General features: G+C 44.0%; 1 protein-coding gene across 1 annotated transcript in view; it reads right to left on the bottom strand.

Annotated features, from left to right (window-relative positions):
• Window positions 1-803: 803 nt before the first annotated feature.
• edem2 (ER degradation enhancer, mannosidase alpha-like 2) overlaps window positions 804-18385 on the bottom strand; it is a 26417-nt gene continuing 8835 nt past the window's right edge. The window contains exons 7-12 of the mRNA XM_080734083.1: window positions 16331-16472; window positions 9903-10027; window positions 8361-8505; window positions 7182-7303; window positions 5736-5996; window positions 804-1052 (exon numbers count right to left, since the gene is read on the bottom strand). Coding sequence (XP_080590209.1) covers window positions 834-1052; window positions 5736-5996; window positions 7182-7303; window positions 8361-8505; window positions 9903-10027; window positions 16331-16472 — 1014 coding nt within the window. The 3' untranslated portion in view covers window positions 804-833. The remainder of the gene's footprint in view (window positions 1053-5735; window positions 5997-7181; window positions 7304-8360; window positions 8506-9902; window positions 10028-16330; window positions 16473-18385) is intronic.

The raw sequence follows: 18385 nt of genomic DNA, 5'->3' as shown, positions 1-18385 counted from the left end.
GCTGTAGGCCATAAAAACATTTTAACAACAACAAAAAGGTTTGGAATAACTCACTGAATGTCCAATGTATCTAGAATATATGAAAGTTTCAAAAATATATGAAAGTTTCAAGAAGATTTAATTTGACACAATATTCTATTGTTTTTGGGGATAGACCTGTATAGACCATAAAGGGCAGCTTGCCATTACTCAGAACATATCTATGGTCATCAGTGACAATTAGCCGAGCCCAGATCATTTAGACATCACTAAGGATACAAGTATACTGATGTAGTGGGGGAGGGGGTTGAGATGTTGGAAGAGCCTTTACGTCAAGGGTCTTCAACAGGGGGTCCTCAGAGTTACTACAGGGGGTCCTCCAAATCTGTGATGTGATAGAAACCTGTTTCTCCTTTTCAACCACTTGAACCCTATCGTCCATATTCTGAGAACTTTAGCCAAAAATAGCAGATCTACAAGCTCAGCTTGTAGATCGGCTATTTTCGGCAAAGAGGTTTGGTGTAGAGGGGGGAAAAGAATGTCAAGTTTATTAAGTATTGACGGTTCAAGTGGTTAAATATCTGAAAACACAAATTGACATGAATCCAAAATACACTGATGATTGTGCTGTCAAACAATGAAACTATAAGGAATCGTGTTTGTTGGGTGGTTTATTGTCGTGTGTTGTGGACTTCTGACGTAAAAAAAAAGACTGTAAAAGGACTTATTTGGGATGCTCCTTTTAGGCAGGGTGTTCTGTGCTCTGAGGAGCCCCCCCCCCCCCCCCCCCCCCCTCCAAACGAGTTGATGCAACTCAAGGGGCTTCATTCGCTGTCCTCCGGCGAGGACAGACGTCAGGTGTTGTCGGAGAACACCTGTCCCAGGACGGCCAGGCGCGCGCTGAAGGGCTGTGTGGGACAGGACAGCACCGGGGGGTTCTTGGTCTCGCCCGGCTTCAGGGCGATGCTCTCCGACCGGTCCAGAGGCAGGGTGGGCGCGGCCTCGGGGGGCGGGCTCTGCGTCTGTCGCTGGGAGGAGTCACGCGATAGGCCGAGCAGCGTGTCCCTCAGCTCCTGTGTGGTAGAAATATTATACTGTCAATATAAACTCAGCACAAAAAGAAAGGAAACTTGACTTTTGTCCATTATATCTCCCCTTTAATAATACCAATTGGTATTGCGATGTATATCATTTTTATCCTTGATTAGTCACCTTTACAACGAGGTACAGCTTGTAAGCATCGGGCATTCATGGAATGAGCAGCACAGCTAAACGTGTGGGTTGCGCCCCCAAACATTTTTCCAAAATGGCCTGCAAGACGGTTGGCATTCACTCTGGTTTTGGGCTTCCCTGACACTGAGTTTAAAATGAACAAAAGTGTAAAAATTGCCAATTTGTATTGTTTTTTCTTTTCCTTATTACTGTGTGAGAGTGCAATACTTCAATGCACCAAGCAACACAGGTGAACACCAATACAGACCATTATTGCAGGACATTTTGACACATTTTTGGGTCGACGCTACCCACACGTTTGGCTGTGTTGCTCATTCCACGAATGCCCAATGCTTACAAGCTTTACCTCGTTGTAAAGGTGACTAATCAACAATAACAATTGTATAAAACACAATAGCAATTGGTATTATAAATAAAGATATAATGGACCGCAGTTAAGTTTCCTAACTTTTTGTCTGTAGTTTATGTATTATTGTGTATTTTATTGTTTCATTCTCTTTGCTCTTTTGCACTCTCTTTCTTTCCTAAGTCATTATTACTTATTATTTTATCTTTAGATGTGTTGTTTTCTGTTGTTCTGCTTTATTTTATATATATACCACTGCATTGTCTGAAGGAAGCCGAACAAGAATATGTTTTACTCTTATGTACCTGTACAAAAGACGTAACAATAAAGTACAACCTTGAACCTTGTCAATCTCATCCAGTGCTAGACATGCAGCAGTCACTTTTCACATCTATGTAACTAATTCTAATTTGACATCAGCTGTTAATCTTAACAGCTGACGGATGCTAATCTGTCTATTACTGTAGTAGGCCTGCATGCCATAATATGGAAGACTTCTGTAACTACTAGCTTTATCTTTAGCACATCCTCGTAAGACCATAGCATCTCTGTTAGAGCGGACACTATAAGAACGCTGTGAGATTTGGTGCTCAGGAGCTCTTCTGCCCCACAGGACTCATGATGATGCTCTATGATATTTATATATATTTATATTCATGATGATGCTCTATGATGTTTCTCTGTTGCTGAATCTTCTTCAATAAAGTGTCAACCTTCACCCTGACTGGATATTAATATTTTCCATTTATAACTGTCTAACCAGGGCGTGCTGGCTGCAGCAGTAGAGTTAGAATAGGGAGTTTAAGCAAGGACAGCTACGGGAGTCCGCTCCGATAACCGGAAATGGATCAGTGCAGGATAGATAAACCTGCTTTCTGCCGTCGCAGCCATTCCTACTCCGGCAGAAGCTACCTTTCCACGTAGCGTCTACGACGTCTGCTGCGTAGACACGACACCATGGGAACCAAAGAGTTCAGTAAAAGTGCTGGGAACGCATTGGCGACGGCTGTTTGCTTAACGATTTTGACTGCTACGGCGGTCGCGTCATAGCAGCTGTAGTGGAAGAAATATGTGAAAAAGGTGTTCACTTCCAGCAGAAAGCGTGAAAATTTGCACCTAGGGGTATTTTTGTGCGCTGAATTAAAAAATTGACGGTCCCAAGCACTTTTCTCAAATTCACTTTTCTCTAATTCACTTACCATAGGGTTAGGGTTAGGAAAAAAATATCCCCCAAAAATCTTCTTTAAGTAGCATGTGAGGGATCTATCTAGGGGGTTTTCATGATTCTGAATCCATTCCAAGCATTTGTTTTGCACAAAAACATTCCTTGGGCAAGAAATGTACCCAGGGGTTAAAGTTCTCCGTCCTGGGGACGGATTTCCGTCTTGAGGATTCCCTAGGGGCTATTTATGAGTTCAGAGAAGATTCGGAAAAAAAGAAAAAAAGCTGAACCGTCTGCACTAATTATAATAGCATCAGTTACTACTGTGGTGCGTAGACTTGCTGGTGTGTCATGTAGTTCTAATTTAGACCAACTACTTCCTGTAAATAGAATTAAAAATAAAACCAGTTGACGTGACTTGACTTGACTTGATCAGATAACGCTAGGCTCTTATTTTGAAATCCGCCCTACACTTAACTCAGTGAATGCCACCCTTTATTCAAAATAAGCCTGGTCTTCGTTTACTAAACGGGCCGTTTGATCCGGTCGGGAGCGGAAGAGCTCCTACGTTTTTCTGTAGGAGCTCTTTGGCCGGAAACAACGACCGGAAACAGTTTCAACCCAGTTTAGTGCATGCGCAAGTACGGTTAAAACTGTTTCCGGTCGTTGTTTCCGGCCAAAGTGTAGTCCGTTTTGGACTACAGAAAAACGTAGGAGCTCTTCCGCTCCCGACCGGATCAAAAGCCCGAAATTGGAAGCCAGCCCAGGCTACCCTACACTGAGAGGAAATGCCTCTAGCTACTTGTTGCTGCTGTAAGCTAACTGCGATGCATGCTGTTGGATAAACAAAACATCACTTGGATTACCCGCAATAGTTTGGCTAAAGTTCATATTTATAAAGTTCATATTTATGATAGAAAACAGTGCTCCTGTGGCTTAAACGATGTACACCGTTTGGAAGTTTGTTAAACTTTTTGGACCTACGCTGAATTCCAATAGCTGGATGCTGCAAAGGAATGAGACGTCGCTCTCTCTGTAATGTATGGATGGCAGTGTCAAAAGATGAAGTCACTGGAGTTTTACATGTAAACAGCAGGTAGGCTATACTATCTAAATATGTGTTTACAGGGGCAGCAGTAATTGACAATACGCGTTTGCTTTCTACAGTCTATATGGTTTGCTTACGTTCTCTGCATTATAAGCAACGGAACACTTGTTATGTTTGCAAATCAGAGATTCGAGGGGATTTATTTGTCACTCACAAAAGTGATCCATACAGATGCTAATGAAATACTTCGGGGTGGTGTTTCATTGGTACCGATTAGCAACGTATCATGAATGATTGGTGTTCACTGTTCATGGCAATAGGCGGAGATTTCTCCACTGCATCGCAGTGTTTCTCTCATAACATTACCCCACGTGTGTCATAGGTTCAGTCAGCGACGCGTTATTTGGAATTGCACATGAGTTCTGGGCGGAGCCAGCGACAATAAGGCTCGGATGTGCTCAGTGCGGTCAAAAACAAATTGAGGTGGGCTTGGCTGGATGAAAAGGTTGACGGGAAAGCCATTCAGTCCTGGTGTCAACCACGGTGAGAGAACCAGGAGCCTGTTTCTGTTGTATCTGTTATATGGCAGCATGGCAGCAACGATAAAAAAAAAAGACGCTTTTCGAGCGCGGGGGGGGGGGGTAAATTTCCGTCTCGGGATTTTTTTTTTGCTTTAACCCCTGTGTACCCCACAAAACTATGGTTTAGTGATGAGTCATCACTCTTCACTGTTGTGTAGGGTCCATTTCTTGCCCAAGGAATGTTTTTCGTGCAAAACAAATGCTTGCAATGGATTCAGAATCATGAAAACCCCCCAGATAGACCCCTCACATGCTATTTAAAGCTATACTGTGTAAGTTGCTCAACTTGTGGTCAGTAGCTCTATAGCAAACCTCGGTCGCGTCCGCGTCTTTCGGACGTTTTTCGGTTCTCACACCCCCGCGTCTGCCTCCACCTCGCCGAGATCTATCTTTTGAGGGGTCCCTGGTTGCTGTGCGTTCAGCCATTCCGGAGATACCCTCCTTCACCCATGCTTCACCGTGCACCCGAGTATAGAGACACACGGGAGACTACAAATATGGCAGCCCTAGCGACCCCACTCCAAGATGCGCTGTGATTGGCCGGCAGTGTATAACCCTCGCTGTGATTGGCCGGTAGTGTGATGATGCAATTTTGCCGCGAAAACCGGTCCCCGGTAGGGATCATAGAAAACATATAAAGAGAAGGCTTTAGAAGCTGAAAATAACAGAGTGGGGGTTCTAAAACTTAGCGATTTAACAGTTAGGACAATTTTAAGATTTGTTTTATAAAAAAAGTTACATGGTATAACTTTAAAGAAGATTTTTTGGGGGGTCTTTTTTCCCTGTATGGTAAAGTGAATTAGAGCCACCAGATCCCATGGGAAAAGTGCTTGGGACCGTCAATTTTTGAATTCGGCGCACAACAATACCCCTAGGTGCAAATTTTCACGCTTTCTGCCGGAAGTGAACACATTAGCCTATTTTTGTTACATATTTCTTCCACTGTACTTCCGCCTAACGTAGCCATCCTGAAAACCGTCAAGCTTTTTTTTTTTTTACTATATTTTTTGCAACCCATTTTCTCACAGTGCCAACTACCTAACCTGTAGTCCTGGTTTCCGCTCTCCCCCTGCCGCGCCAGGGGAACTGGGGAGCACCTGGCTGGCTAGGGGGAGGTAGTATAGAAACCATGACTACTGCATGTTTTTGTGAGGGCATCTACCCTAGGAGACACGGGGAGAACATGCAAACTCCACACAGAAAGGCCCTATCGCCAACCCCACCTAGGGTGTGGGCGCTGATGACGCGGAGGGAGGAACACGCCCCCAGCGCCCACAGCGTCCCCCGGCGGGAATCGAACCCAGGACCTTCTAGCTGAGAGGCGAAGCGCTAACCACTGCGCCATCATGCACCCAAAACCGCCAAGCTTAAAGTCCCTATTTCTACCTGTCTGTCCTGTGCGTGCTGGCTGCAGCAGTAGAGCGCCGCAGGGTCCAGAGGGTGGGCCTCCGTGTTGAAGATGTAGCCTCCAACTCCCAGGATGCACTGGTCCCCCTCCCCCCCCTCCTCCCAGGAGGACAGGGACCCCCCCTCCCCTCCGTGCAGGAAGTGGGCGGGGTCAAAGAGCAGGAAGAGGTACTTGATGGTCTCGGCCAGGAAGAAGGACTCCATCCTGTTGTCCAGCTGGTGGTCTCGAAGGTCCTTCACCTGTAGTATAATATACATCATATATATTAACCCATTTAGGCCTAGACTTATTGAATGCTTTAACCAGTGAAAAATAGCAGATCTACAAGCTCGCAGCGCGGCACTCGGTGCCGCACTGTAAGCTTGTCGATCTGCTATTTTTCAATAGTTAAAGCATAAAATAATGATACACAATAATGTGTACCCGTTCTTTTAATATCATGCATTACAACATTAATATCGTTGCTGTTGGGTCACGTACAGTGGCCAGTCCTTCACCTGCATGGGACACAAGTAGAATATTCATATTTTAAAGGGAAACTAAGTAACTTTAAGACAATTTTTAACAGTTCTACTGCCAGATTTATTATTTATTTATTTGTGCTAGTGCCAGCAAAAAAAGTAGCTTACCTTTTCAATGTTATACATTATCTATGGATCATATCCAAACCAAATCTTTTCCAATGGACACATATATCTGTACGGTAACGGTAGCCAAACTGACGGCAGGGGGAAGACATATGCAATGAATGGATGTGAAATGGCCCTCCCCTCTTTCTGTCGTTCAGAGCATAGAAATGCATTTTCTAGATCAGGTCCACAGAGAACAGCCAGGAAGTGAATTGGACATCCATTGACGTTTACGTGTGGTGGAAATTTGAGAGCAGCATTACGGGAGATGTTTTTACTGTACACACCCGCACAACCCCTCATCAGCTTACAGTCATCATAAAAGGTAAAAGAACTTGCGTTCGTATTGGCTTTGAGCCGCGTTCAGAATTGGGACGAGCGTTAACGTTCGAAGCAGTAAAATAGTTTATATATATGTATATCCATTTTTTAGGGGTTATTTGCCTTCATATCAGTCACCATATTATTGTACCACTGCTCTATTCCACTGTTTATGTTGACATTCCACTGTTTATGTTGACATTGATATTAAAGAGAGTAGGTCTATATGCACATTTCTAAAGTGACAGTTTAAGGACTTTTTAATACTGTACCTCTGAATTGGCCAAATTGTCAAATATTAGAGGCAGACATTTTGAAAATAGCAGATCTACATGCTCACAATGCCTCACAACGCGAGGCGTTGTGAGCATGTAGATCTGCTATTTTTACAATAGAACCGTGTTATACAAAATGTAATTCCTCAAACTCGTCAGGGTGGAGGGGGGTCGCCAGGTACTGTCTTATAGTACTTACGCTAGCGTATCCACATGGAGTCTTGCTGATCTTCTCGATGGACTCCAGAACATCCAGTCCAAACTGCAGGTAGATGTGGTCTCCTGTCGCTCTGAACAGGTACATGGCACTCTCTATCAGCTCTGACACATGCACGCACACACACACACACACACACACACACACACACACACACACACACACACACACACACACACACACACACACACACACACACACACACACACACACACACACACACACACAACGCACGCACGCGCACAACACACAATAACTGCTTAGTGCTTACTCAATCTATTAGCTACTAGCTAGTACGTTTGTTAGTTAAGTACCGGTACCTTGTTCAGTTATGGTTTTAGTCCATATTTTCCTTGTTAGATAATTTGTTAATTCATATATTACACTCATCCAAGCCGTGCAGCTCATACACTGAGCTGGTGGTGCCCGGGATCGAACACATGGCCTAAGGTGAGAGCTCTACGGACTGATCAACCCTGCCACAGTCAGTCAGCACATTTCGTGCCATAGTCAGAAATATCCATCTATCTATGTTTATAATTAATCTGATTAATATCGCCGTTAAGTACAATCCGAGCGCTCTACCGTCGCTATGAGACCTAGCATACAGAAATAACCCGGAAACAAAACAAAACTCCTCCATCCGGTTCAATTCTTCTTCTGACGAAAAAACGAGCATAACTCCTGTTCTAGAGCTCCACAGTGCCATGTGCTCCATTCCACACAGTGTGTAGTGGTGCCTGGGCGGAGCTACAGCGGCAGGAAGCAAAATAGTTCACCTCGCTCTGAGAAACTACACCTAGTGTGCATCAGAACAGAGGAGGGTGCACAAGCACCCACGTGCGCGTGTGTGATCGCCGTTGGAAAACATGGTAAAGTCACCGAAAATGGTGGCACTAAACAGCCAAGATTATTTCAAAATTCATGGGTTCCATTTGTAGTCCTAAACCGGCCATATTGAGGACCAACACAGGTGTTCAATTTGTACGATTGCCATGATAGAACTAATGTTCTACGTTAATCAAAACAGCTGTGTTGGTCCTCAAAATGGCTGGTGTAGGACTACAAATGCAACCCATGAATAGCTGGCACCGAGTGTGTTGTTAACTAACCTGGTCAGTTAGTTAACTGGTTGGTTGATTAGTTAGTTAGTGAACTAACCTGGTCTCAGGGGATAACCCTCTCTCTTATCCACAGTGTAACCCTGAGGAATGTTGTAGAACTCTGGCAGCCCGCCAAACTGTCTCCACACCGAGTAGTAGTTATGGAAGGTCCTCACCGCACTGTCCAGGTTACCTAGCAGAGACTACACACACACAGCACAAACGTGCGCACGCACACACACACACACACACACACACACACACACACACACACACACACACACACACACACACACACACACACACACACACACACACACACACACACACACACACACACACACACACACACACACACACACACAATTATCATCATTATCATCATCTTGTGATGTGTGTAGTGTTTGGCTTATCTGGTGCATGCCCTGGGCAAACTGGGCAAATGCCCAGGGTGCCAAGCCATTGGGGCGCCAGTTCCATGCCAAGCCTCTCGGGGTGCCGTGCCTGAGCCACTGATTGCCTCGCACTTAATCTGTGTGTGTGTGTGTGTGTGTGTATGTACAGTATGTGTGTGTGTATGTGTACGTGTATGTGTGTGCATGTATGTGTTTCCTTTGTTAAATTTGTATCCCACTTTTTGTAACCCATTTTTCACACAGTGCCAATTGCCTAATCTGTAATCCTGGGCTCTGCTCTGCCTCTGCCAACCTAGAAGAGTGCCATGTGAGAAATCAGGTTGTGGTTTGCCAGCCAAGGAGTGTGTGTGCAACGTTTTGCAAGGATAGGGCGGGGCAACGGTACCGGAGATAAGAGTAGGGCAAAAGTGTGATGTGACGTAACAGACAGACAGACAGCCGGTGGAGCTTTTCATAGTAACTTGCGACCTGACAATCACAATTAGGCCTGTGACGATTCACTTACCTCCCGATTCGATTCGATTTCGATTCATAGGGTGACGATTCGATTATATCACGATTATTGCGTTTTCCTGCGATTTGCGATTCGAATCACGATTATTGCGATTTTTCCCCAGAAATTACAGCTTTTTTATATTGAAACATTTTAAAACAATTCTAAACAATACAAGCGACATGGTTTTTCAGAGTATATGCGACCTTCGGTCGCAATAAAACATTAAAAGTTGAATGATATACTTCAAATCAATGCAGCCAAATAAAGTTAGTCAATCTTTCTGACATTTATTTCAGCCAAAGTGCCAGTGGTACAACATTGCAACAACATGTTCCTGGTCAAGATGCCAGAAAACACAGAACACAACAGTCATAAAGTCATAAAACAGTCGCTGTGCTGCAGGCCTACAGCACTGTGCTAGCTTTAGCCATAACATGACATCCTCATGACCTAAAACTGTTCCTTTAGGACCTGTACTTACTCTGACTGAAAGTGGTTATTTCACCTTCAGGTTAGTTTCACTTTTTTTTTTCTTTTTTTTTTATATAAATAAATAAAATCGGGAAAATCGATTCTGAACTTTGAAAATCGATTAATTGAATCGCCGGCATTAACATCACGATAATATAGTAAATCATATCATATCGACTGCGCCCCTGTGCCACCGTGCGTGCAAGTATTAACTGACCTGCAGGCCGGGCCAGAAGGCCTCCAGAGACTGGAACACGGGCATGGAGACGGTTCCTTTGTGCATCTGGACCCACAGGTACCAGTCATCAAAACGAGTGTAGTTCTGGATGGAGCGGTCGAAGTCTAGGAGGGAATGAAACAATAGCATGTTCATTAAAACACAGACAACTAGAAGACTGACTAGGTTAAGTAGGACCGTAAATAGATGTAATAACTAGGTAGAGGAACAGGTAGGTAGGTCAATAGGTAGACATGTTAACACATGAGATGCCTAAGACGTCCACATGCATCTTACCCAGTCCCCCCTGGAGTGCAGCGGCCCCGTTAAGACGTCCCTGCACTTCTTTTCGCCTTCTTTTCCCACATACGCGCGTTTGGTCAAATCTGCCTATTTTCTATGGACCATAACTTACACACGGATCAACATGGTTGTATTTCTTCTTCTCCGGGTGAAAGAAAAGTTACTAATGAATGTATAGATACAGTAGGAAGGTTATAGGCAGGTATCATCACCATCATAACCTTACTTTAAACACTGAGTACTGTAAAGGGCCAAGTCTCTTTTACAGTAGGTTACCATAATAGAACACAATCCAAACCCCCAGTACAGATTAGACAAGGAATGTGAATCAGGAGTAGAATGACTTAAACAGTACCTAAAAAAACTGCTCAACTAAAACTAAATAAATACATGAAAACAGGTGCAATCTGGAGTATAGAGGACCGTTGCACTGAACTAACCAAACGATGGCATGGAGTTGATCTTTCACCCATTTAAGCCCCTTTTCCACTGCAAGGTGGGACCAGAACTTTCAGGAACCTGAACACATTTTTTTAGTTCTGGTTTTGTTTCCATTGCGTACGGCCCGATTCCTGACAAGGTTCTTGGAACCTTTTTTAGGTCCTGCTCCTGAGGTAGAACTAACCTTTAGTTCTGGGCCAGCAGTGCTGCTGCTCTTTTTTGGGACCTTCCCGGTTAGTTCTGGTTATATGGAAACGTAAGCAGAACTTGGTTCCGGAACTTCACAGGTTCTTGAAAGTTCTTGGTTCTGGAAAGTTCTGGTTCTAGTTCTGGGTTGGCCCTACAGTGGAAATGGGGCTTAGACCTGGAATGCATCGTGTCGTGTTTGAACCAGTTTAAACTAGCAGATATACAAGCTCACAGCACGGCACAGAGTGCCACGCTGTGAGCTTGTATAGCTGCTATTTTTGAAAAATCTTGAAAATGTTTGCAAATCTTTGATTATATATATTTTTCAAAGCAAGCGTTTGTAACTCAAATCTCTGCTTCTGGCTGGTCCCTGAAACAACATATTTTGAGATGGGGGTCCGCGGCCAAATAAATACATGTAATTGTGAGGGTCCACTGACATGAAAAATGTTGAGAACCACTGATTTAGAGGAAGGATTTAGAAGACAGTTATAGAATCGGGTCAATATATTCAAAGACTTGCACACGTTTGCCACGTGCACTCGGTGCCACGCTGTGAGCTTGCAACATGCAATTTTTTGTATGGCTGTGGTAGAAATATTTATAGAGTAACAAATATGTGTATTATATACTTGTTTTCCTTCCATTTAATCTCATTGAATGAATGGTCAACCAGCCTTCACAGTGCACATGCTAATTCAAAACAACTACAGCTGTCAATCTAACAGCTGAGCTGTCTCCCCCAAGCTTACTTCTTCTGTCCGTTAGCAAAACCTTATTTCTGTAACTGTTTCTACGTTGCTTTATGTTTAGTACATGTCCTTATAAGACCACGTTTAGAATAGCTTCTCTGTTAGAATGAGGAGTATAAGAACTGTCTGATAATGGGAGAGGAGGAGGCTTCTGCCCCACGGGGCCCAAGCTCTGGCCATGGAGGCCAGAGCCCTGTCTTTTGTGAATGCTGTTACTCTGTTGCTGAAATCTTCAATAAATGTTTGACTTCACCCTGACTGGATATTCATATTTTTCTATCATAGCATAAAACAATGGTTAAAGCTGTTCAAGTTCAACGCGACACACAGAAGAAGTGGGGCCAGTAGAAATGCTGCCTTGCTCAATAACTCTGTCAGAGCCTGGGGAATTTCCTGAGCTTTAATAAAAGGTCACTGGAGCGGAGCGGGTCTGACGACTCACAGCTATTGTTCCGTGTCAGCGTGGAACACATACAAGCAGACAGCATTCCAGCCAGGGCTTTAAATAAGAACAGGTACCAGTGTTTATGCAGCCTCTCGGTCAGAGACCATAAACCAGACTAATCTCTGGCGTCTGGCGTTTTGTTTTAAAGTGCACAGTGGTGGAGGCTGTGCCAAGATTATCACCAGTAATCCACCTTAAGACAGGAGAGATGGAGTCATTCAATGTTTAGGGGGGGGTCGCTTATCTAGAGACGCCACACGCATGCCGCTCAAAACCTACTGTAGGCCTACTATACAGGTTTATTGATATGCATACAGGCTCGTTTCTTTGTTAAAACACCCTGTTGTGCCACAAGCTCTAGACTGTGGAGGGAATTTTGCTGGAAAAATGTTATCAGATATTTCATAACGCCAAAGATCAGAGGAAATTATACAGCGGAGAAACAACCATGCTGGAGGCTATGCGGCCACATGGATGCTGACCATGAACACATGTTTTGGAATTGCCCAAAAATAGACAAATATTGGGATGACATATGGTCAGTAATAAAGGAGATACTAAAATACGAAATACCGAAAACAAGTGTGGTACTGTATCTAGGGAATCTGACACAGGAAAACACACGGGGAGAGGACATGTATCTGATCAAGGTACTACTGGCAGCCAGCAAAAAAGCAATTACAAGATTGTGGTATAAAGCTGACCCTCCGAGCTGTGAGCAGTGGCTGTGCATTGTGGAGGAAATATATGTAATGGAGAGATTTACACACAAACTTAGGTTGCATGAAGACCTATTCCTGGAGAAGTGGGAAAAATGGACTATGTATAACACCCAACAGGATGACACCACCACCGAACTTTGAAATGGACTGAAAAGAGACATTTGAAATGAATATTGTAAACCCTGTACTGTGATGCATGTGTGAAAATTGCAAATACAAATTTAAGTTTAAAAAAAACAAAAAAACACCCTGTTGTGACACTAAAGCAAGGTTCCCCAATTAGTTTTCCCCAAGGGCCGAATTATGTCTAGGGTACAAGCCGAGGGCCACAACATTGCAGACGCTACTCCAGCGACAGTTAAGATATACTAGTGTTTTTCTGTTCTTATACCATCATTACTATAATTATTGGTTGTGGCACTAATAATTTAGCCCTGGGATTCTTAACACACGGGTGACTAACAGGTAATTTTGACCGATTTTGTGTGCAATAACTCTCCCTGTGAAAGTGTCAGAAATTTCCCCTTCCATGACTTTTCGTAAATACTCAAGACATATGTTCTCGTTTTTTTTTTCCCTTTCTGAAACGTTTCCTAAGTATGAAATAATATACCATTATATTGTTAGTTATCGGTCATAAAGACAGGTCTCACCCATTCCTCGCCCCTCCCAGAAGCAAGGAGAGAATTTCACACCTTTTGCGCTCTGAGGTCAATTGAAATGCTAATTCACATTTGGAAGACAACAGAACTTTCTGTAAATGCAGTCAGAGTGGAAATTATTTTTTTTCAGTCACCCGAGTGTTAAGGCAGAGTGATGGACAGAGTCAAGGCGCTGTGAAATCGACAGAGCAGCAATCCTATAAATAATGAACCCAGAGGGAAGTGGCTTCAATAACATACATATTTATTTTACTAGAAATGGGAAAACACGATTTATTTCTATTAAAAGGCAACACATTTTTTTGTCTCTGTTTGGAGGAAGTTTGTCCATTTACGGTATAATTTACTCTCAATTGTGTGGGGGGGCGGGTTGGTGGGTAAACCACCGCTCAGTTCACACGGGTGTGATTTTTTTCCATTCAAGTGGCATTTACGAACACGTCCTAAACAGACACACCTGGCGTACATTTGATCCCAGCGTTGATAAGTGCCCAGGTTGAAATTTAAATAACACGCCCTTAAATACTCTTGAAACGCCCAGACTTTACGACCAGAACAAGCGGAATATGTCCTAACAGCGAAAGGAAAGCTAATAAACTTCCCTTCTTGTCCGCGTCCCACAAACGCACGCACGCACGCGCGCACACACACACGCGCGCACGCACGCACGCACGCACGCACGCACACACACACACACACACATTTTTGGTAGTTTACACAGCAGTCTTTGACAGTGGGAATGTGGGATAACCAACTGTACAATCTTGACAAGGAGGCTATAGCACTACAGCCGACATGAATGACACAAGTCACTGCCATGCCTTTTGTATATTAATTTAAACCATATCCGTGCTGTGCGCAGACAGAGCGGGTTCATTTGGTTACAAGCAATCATAATTCCCCATGGCCATGATATCACGGGCTCGCCACATTAATGACATATATCCTGGAAACTAAAGGTGATCAGAATGCAGTGGTTGAAGAATGGAATAGGCTAAGCATTGATGGATGAAGGATGGCTGGTGTTGAGTGCAGCTGCTATTATTTTGTATGAGGGGATGGTTGGTTCTAACTCCGATCTCTGGGTGGCAAAAATAAATCCACGGTGCCCACGGCGAAGATGGTGAGCTGTGGGCACAGGTGGAGCATCGGGTTTCATCATTAACTCCAGCATAGTGTACAGTAGCTACTGTATAAATTGAGAGACTCCACGGTTACGTTTGGATATTAATTTAACCCAATATCGGCGACGAGCGCAACGCGCCTTTGAGTGCTTAAACTAGCAATCATATGTGACTGAGCATGACACTGGGGCAGCCATTTCGGAAGCCACTACTTTAGACCACAGCTGAAATTACTTTTTTTTTTTTTTTTATTCTAAAATGTGATAAAGCCACAAAAGCATGTCATAAATATCAGGCTACATTTCACTTAAACGCCAGAGCTTAACTCTGCATGTAAATAAGACTTTTTTTAATTAATGTGAGAGATCGGGACATAATTCTGTTGGTCCTCCCAAATTTAGAACTTGAATATCTCAAAAGTAGTATTTCAGCATGGCATCATTCTATAAGCCATATCTTCAAAACTGTTGGGTCAATCTCCACAACCAATAACCCATGTTGTAGCTATGTTTCCCAGCTTTCAAATGAAATGAAAAAATGAAAATGAAAAAAAAAAATCAATGACTAGCCGTCAGCCGCGCTGGGACACATATTTTCCCGCACAGGCTGGCCATCTCACCGGTGGGCCGTGGCCCCCCCAAAGAAATCATCCGCAGCGTGCGCTGGGCACAGGCTCACGGTCCACGAAAATGTAAGATTACAGCGGCGCCGCGCTGGTCCCGAAAATGCTGGCCATATCTATGCTTGTTCTGAGCCAGATCTGCTGTTAAAGCACTTAATATTAGATTGCTTCCATATCGCTAGATTTTAATTGCTTGTAACTTGGAAATAAAATCGACGTGCATGTCTAAGATGTAGCCGGCTATGCTTTTTATAAATGTATTTATTGTGTTGGATATACATTTTCGAGTGGATACATGTGTCCATTGCCTGTCTGACAGTTAGACAATGCTGCTCCGCATGTCTACAATAGAACAAAGTGTTGTAGGATGAATCCTACACCACCTCTGAACTTGACATGAGATTTGATCCTACCCTACGCCAACGTCAAAGTCACGTTGAAATGATAAATGTCGAGACTTGCCTAAATTTCGGTGTATGCCAATATTTTGATCTGCACCACGTTGATAAATGAGGGCCAGTGGGTAATAAGATCATAGGACATAAAGTAGGTAGGTACCCAGGAACATGTTGATGAGCTCTGTGTCTTCTATCAAGTCACAATCAAAACCTCCACCGGCTGTCAGTCCGTCTGTCCGTCTGTCACACATCACACTTTTGCCCTGCTCATATCTTCGCAACCGTTGCCCCGATCCATGCCAAATTTTGCACACACACTCCTTGCCTGCCAAACCACAACCTCTACCCATCAATTCTCACATGCCCCTGTTCTAGCGCCACCATGAGGCCAATTCTTGCAAAACACATTGTTGGACACAGCTCCTACAAATGTTGCCCTAAAATCACGCAAATCGGTACACAGTATGTCTACACTCATGTCATCAACATGGATCTGTCCCATATAGCGCCACCATCAGGACGATTTTTTCAAACACTTTTTTGGACACTGCTCCTACATATTTTGCTCTCAAATCACGTTGCGAACTTACGGTCGCTTATCTCCCAATTAGGGAGTCTTACTAGTAAGGTAGGTAGGTAGTTAATAAGGTACAGTAATTAATAAGGTACAGTAGATGGTTAATAAGGTACAGTAGATGGTTAATAAGGTACAGTAGATGGTTAATAAGGTACAGTAGATGGTTAATAAGGTACAGTAGGTAATAACTAACCGTGGAACATGTTGATCAGCTCTGTGTCTTGCAGCATGATGGCTCCTTTCACCAGATATTCAAAGTAGGAGTCGATGCCTGCTCCGATCCCTGCGTCCTGAGCAACCCACTTCTTAGACACAATGTCTATGTGGTTTCCTACCTACACACACACACACACACACACACACACACACACACACACACACACACACACACACACACACACACACACACACACACACACACACACACACACACACACACACACACACACACACACACACACACGCGCGCGCGCACGCACGCGCACGTACACACACACACACACAGTCAGGTAGAAAGACACATTAGCGAGACAGACAACATGTCTATCCAGCAGCGCAACACCTTATCGCAACCAAACATAAAATGACTTTTAAGGCCCTTTTCCACCGGCAGCGATAACGATGACGATAGCCATAAAATATCACAGCGATAATTATGCCTTCACATTGATGTCCGATAAAGTTATCGGACATCAATGTGAAGAGGCGCCAATTAACAGCCGCTCGCGCAGAGCGCATCGCGAGCTGTTTGTCAGAGACCCAGTTCCATATCACTGTGATCTTAACCACATCGTTGTTGATCCTAACGATGTAGTTGTAGGCTATCGCTGTCTTTATCGGTGTTGGGTGGATGCTGCCGATCCACTTCAATTGAAAACGCACTTTTTTAAATCGTTATCGTCATCGTTATCGCTTCCGGTGGAAAAGAGCCTTAAGTCTTCTAGTTCTACTGGATCTCTTCTCCACTAGTCCTCCATAACAGCGTCTACTTTTTATTTGTTGACCACATTGTCAACATACTGTATTTAGTCTTAATTTTAGTCATGTTTTTAATTGTTTTCTTCAGTGAAAAAAGGTAGTTGATGAACATTTTTCATCATGGTTTTAGTCTAACGAACAGCAACGATATATCTAACTATTCATTTACCCAATGACCGTCTGTCTGCGTTTTGATACACAGTGTCGCCACCATGGCAACAGCCGCGATGTGGAAGAATTCCCAAATTTGGGTAACTAGAAGCTGGGCCGCCCTTCGGGCGGCCCAGCGTCTAGTCGGCGACCTGGCCAACTCGGGAACGATGTAAATAGTGAATGAATGCCCCGCCCTTTAATGCAAACCCCATTATACCTGTTGTCATAGGACCCGTTTTGACCATCTGTTTGCCTGTGTCCATTTATGCCCATATATGGAGATATCTGTATCTGTCTGTCTGTCGGCGTCCATTTTATGTCCATATATGGAGATCACTGCAGATATAGTTCTGGGTCCATTTTATGCCCATATGCCCATATATGGAGATATCTGTCTATTTGTGTCCATTTTATGCCCATATATGGAGATCTCTGTATCTGTCCGTCTGTGTCCCTTTATGCCCGTATATGGATATTTTGTCTCTTTTATTTTCTTTTTTGGAGCGGACCCCATGAATGCCCCATCCTTTAATGCAAACCCCAATATACCTGTTGTCATAGGACCCGTTTTGACCATCTGTTAGCCTTTGTCCCCACCCTTTAATGCAAACCCCAATATACCTGTTGTCATACGTGATGTCACAGCCTTTTATGAAGTGATGTCACAATGAGTCAGCGCTTGCGCCGATTTCCTCCGGAACAGCCTGATGTCAACAATCAGCGCCGCATAAGGAGATTCCGAACGTTTTGCGCCGGTTTCGGAAAACCGCGAGTCGGGTCGGGTCGAGGCCCTGCACTGCACTCCGCGCGGCGGCGGGGAACGCGCGTGCCGAATCTGAAGCCGGTGGGATGAACGGTTCTCGAGATACGTGGATTACAAATTATCACGATAAATTAAATCTCCACGATGCGATTATCGTGAGTGTTTTATATCACGATATACGATAATATCGCTTATCGTCTCATCCCTACACCGGGCACAGGACTAGTAACAATCTACCAGACAGAGAGAGAGAGAGAGAGAGAGAGAGAGACAGACAGACAGACAGACAGACAGACAGACAGTGTCAGTAGTGGCGTTTCCATAAAGCCTCTTAACTTTTTCGCCGCCGTTGAC

The sequence above is a fragment of the Nannobrachium achirus genome (genome assembly GCF_963921795.1).
Source record: "Nannobrachium achirus genome assembly, chromosome: 9".
Taxonomy (NCBI): domain Eukaryota; kingdom Metazoa; phylum Chordata; class Actinopteri; order Myctophiformes; family Myctophidae; genus Nannobrachium; species Nannobrachium achirus.
The sequence above is the reverse complement of the archived record's forward strand: the minus strand, read 5'-3'. Positions and strand labels throughout refer to the sequence as shown.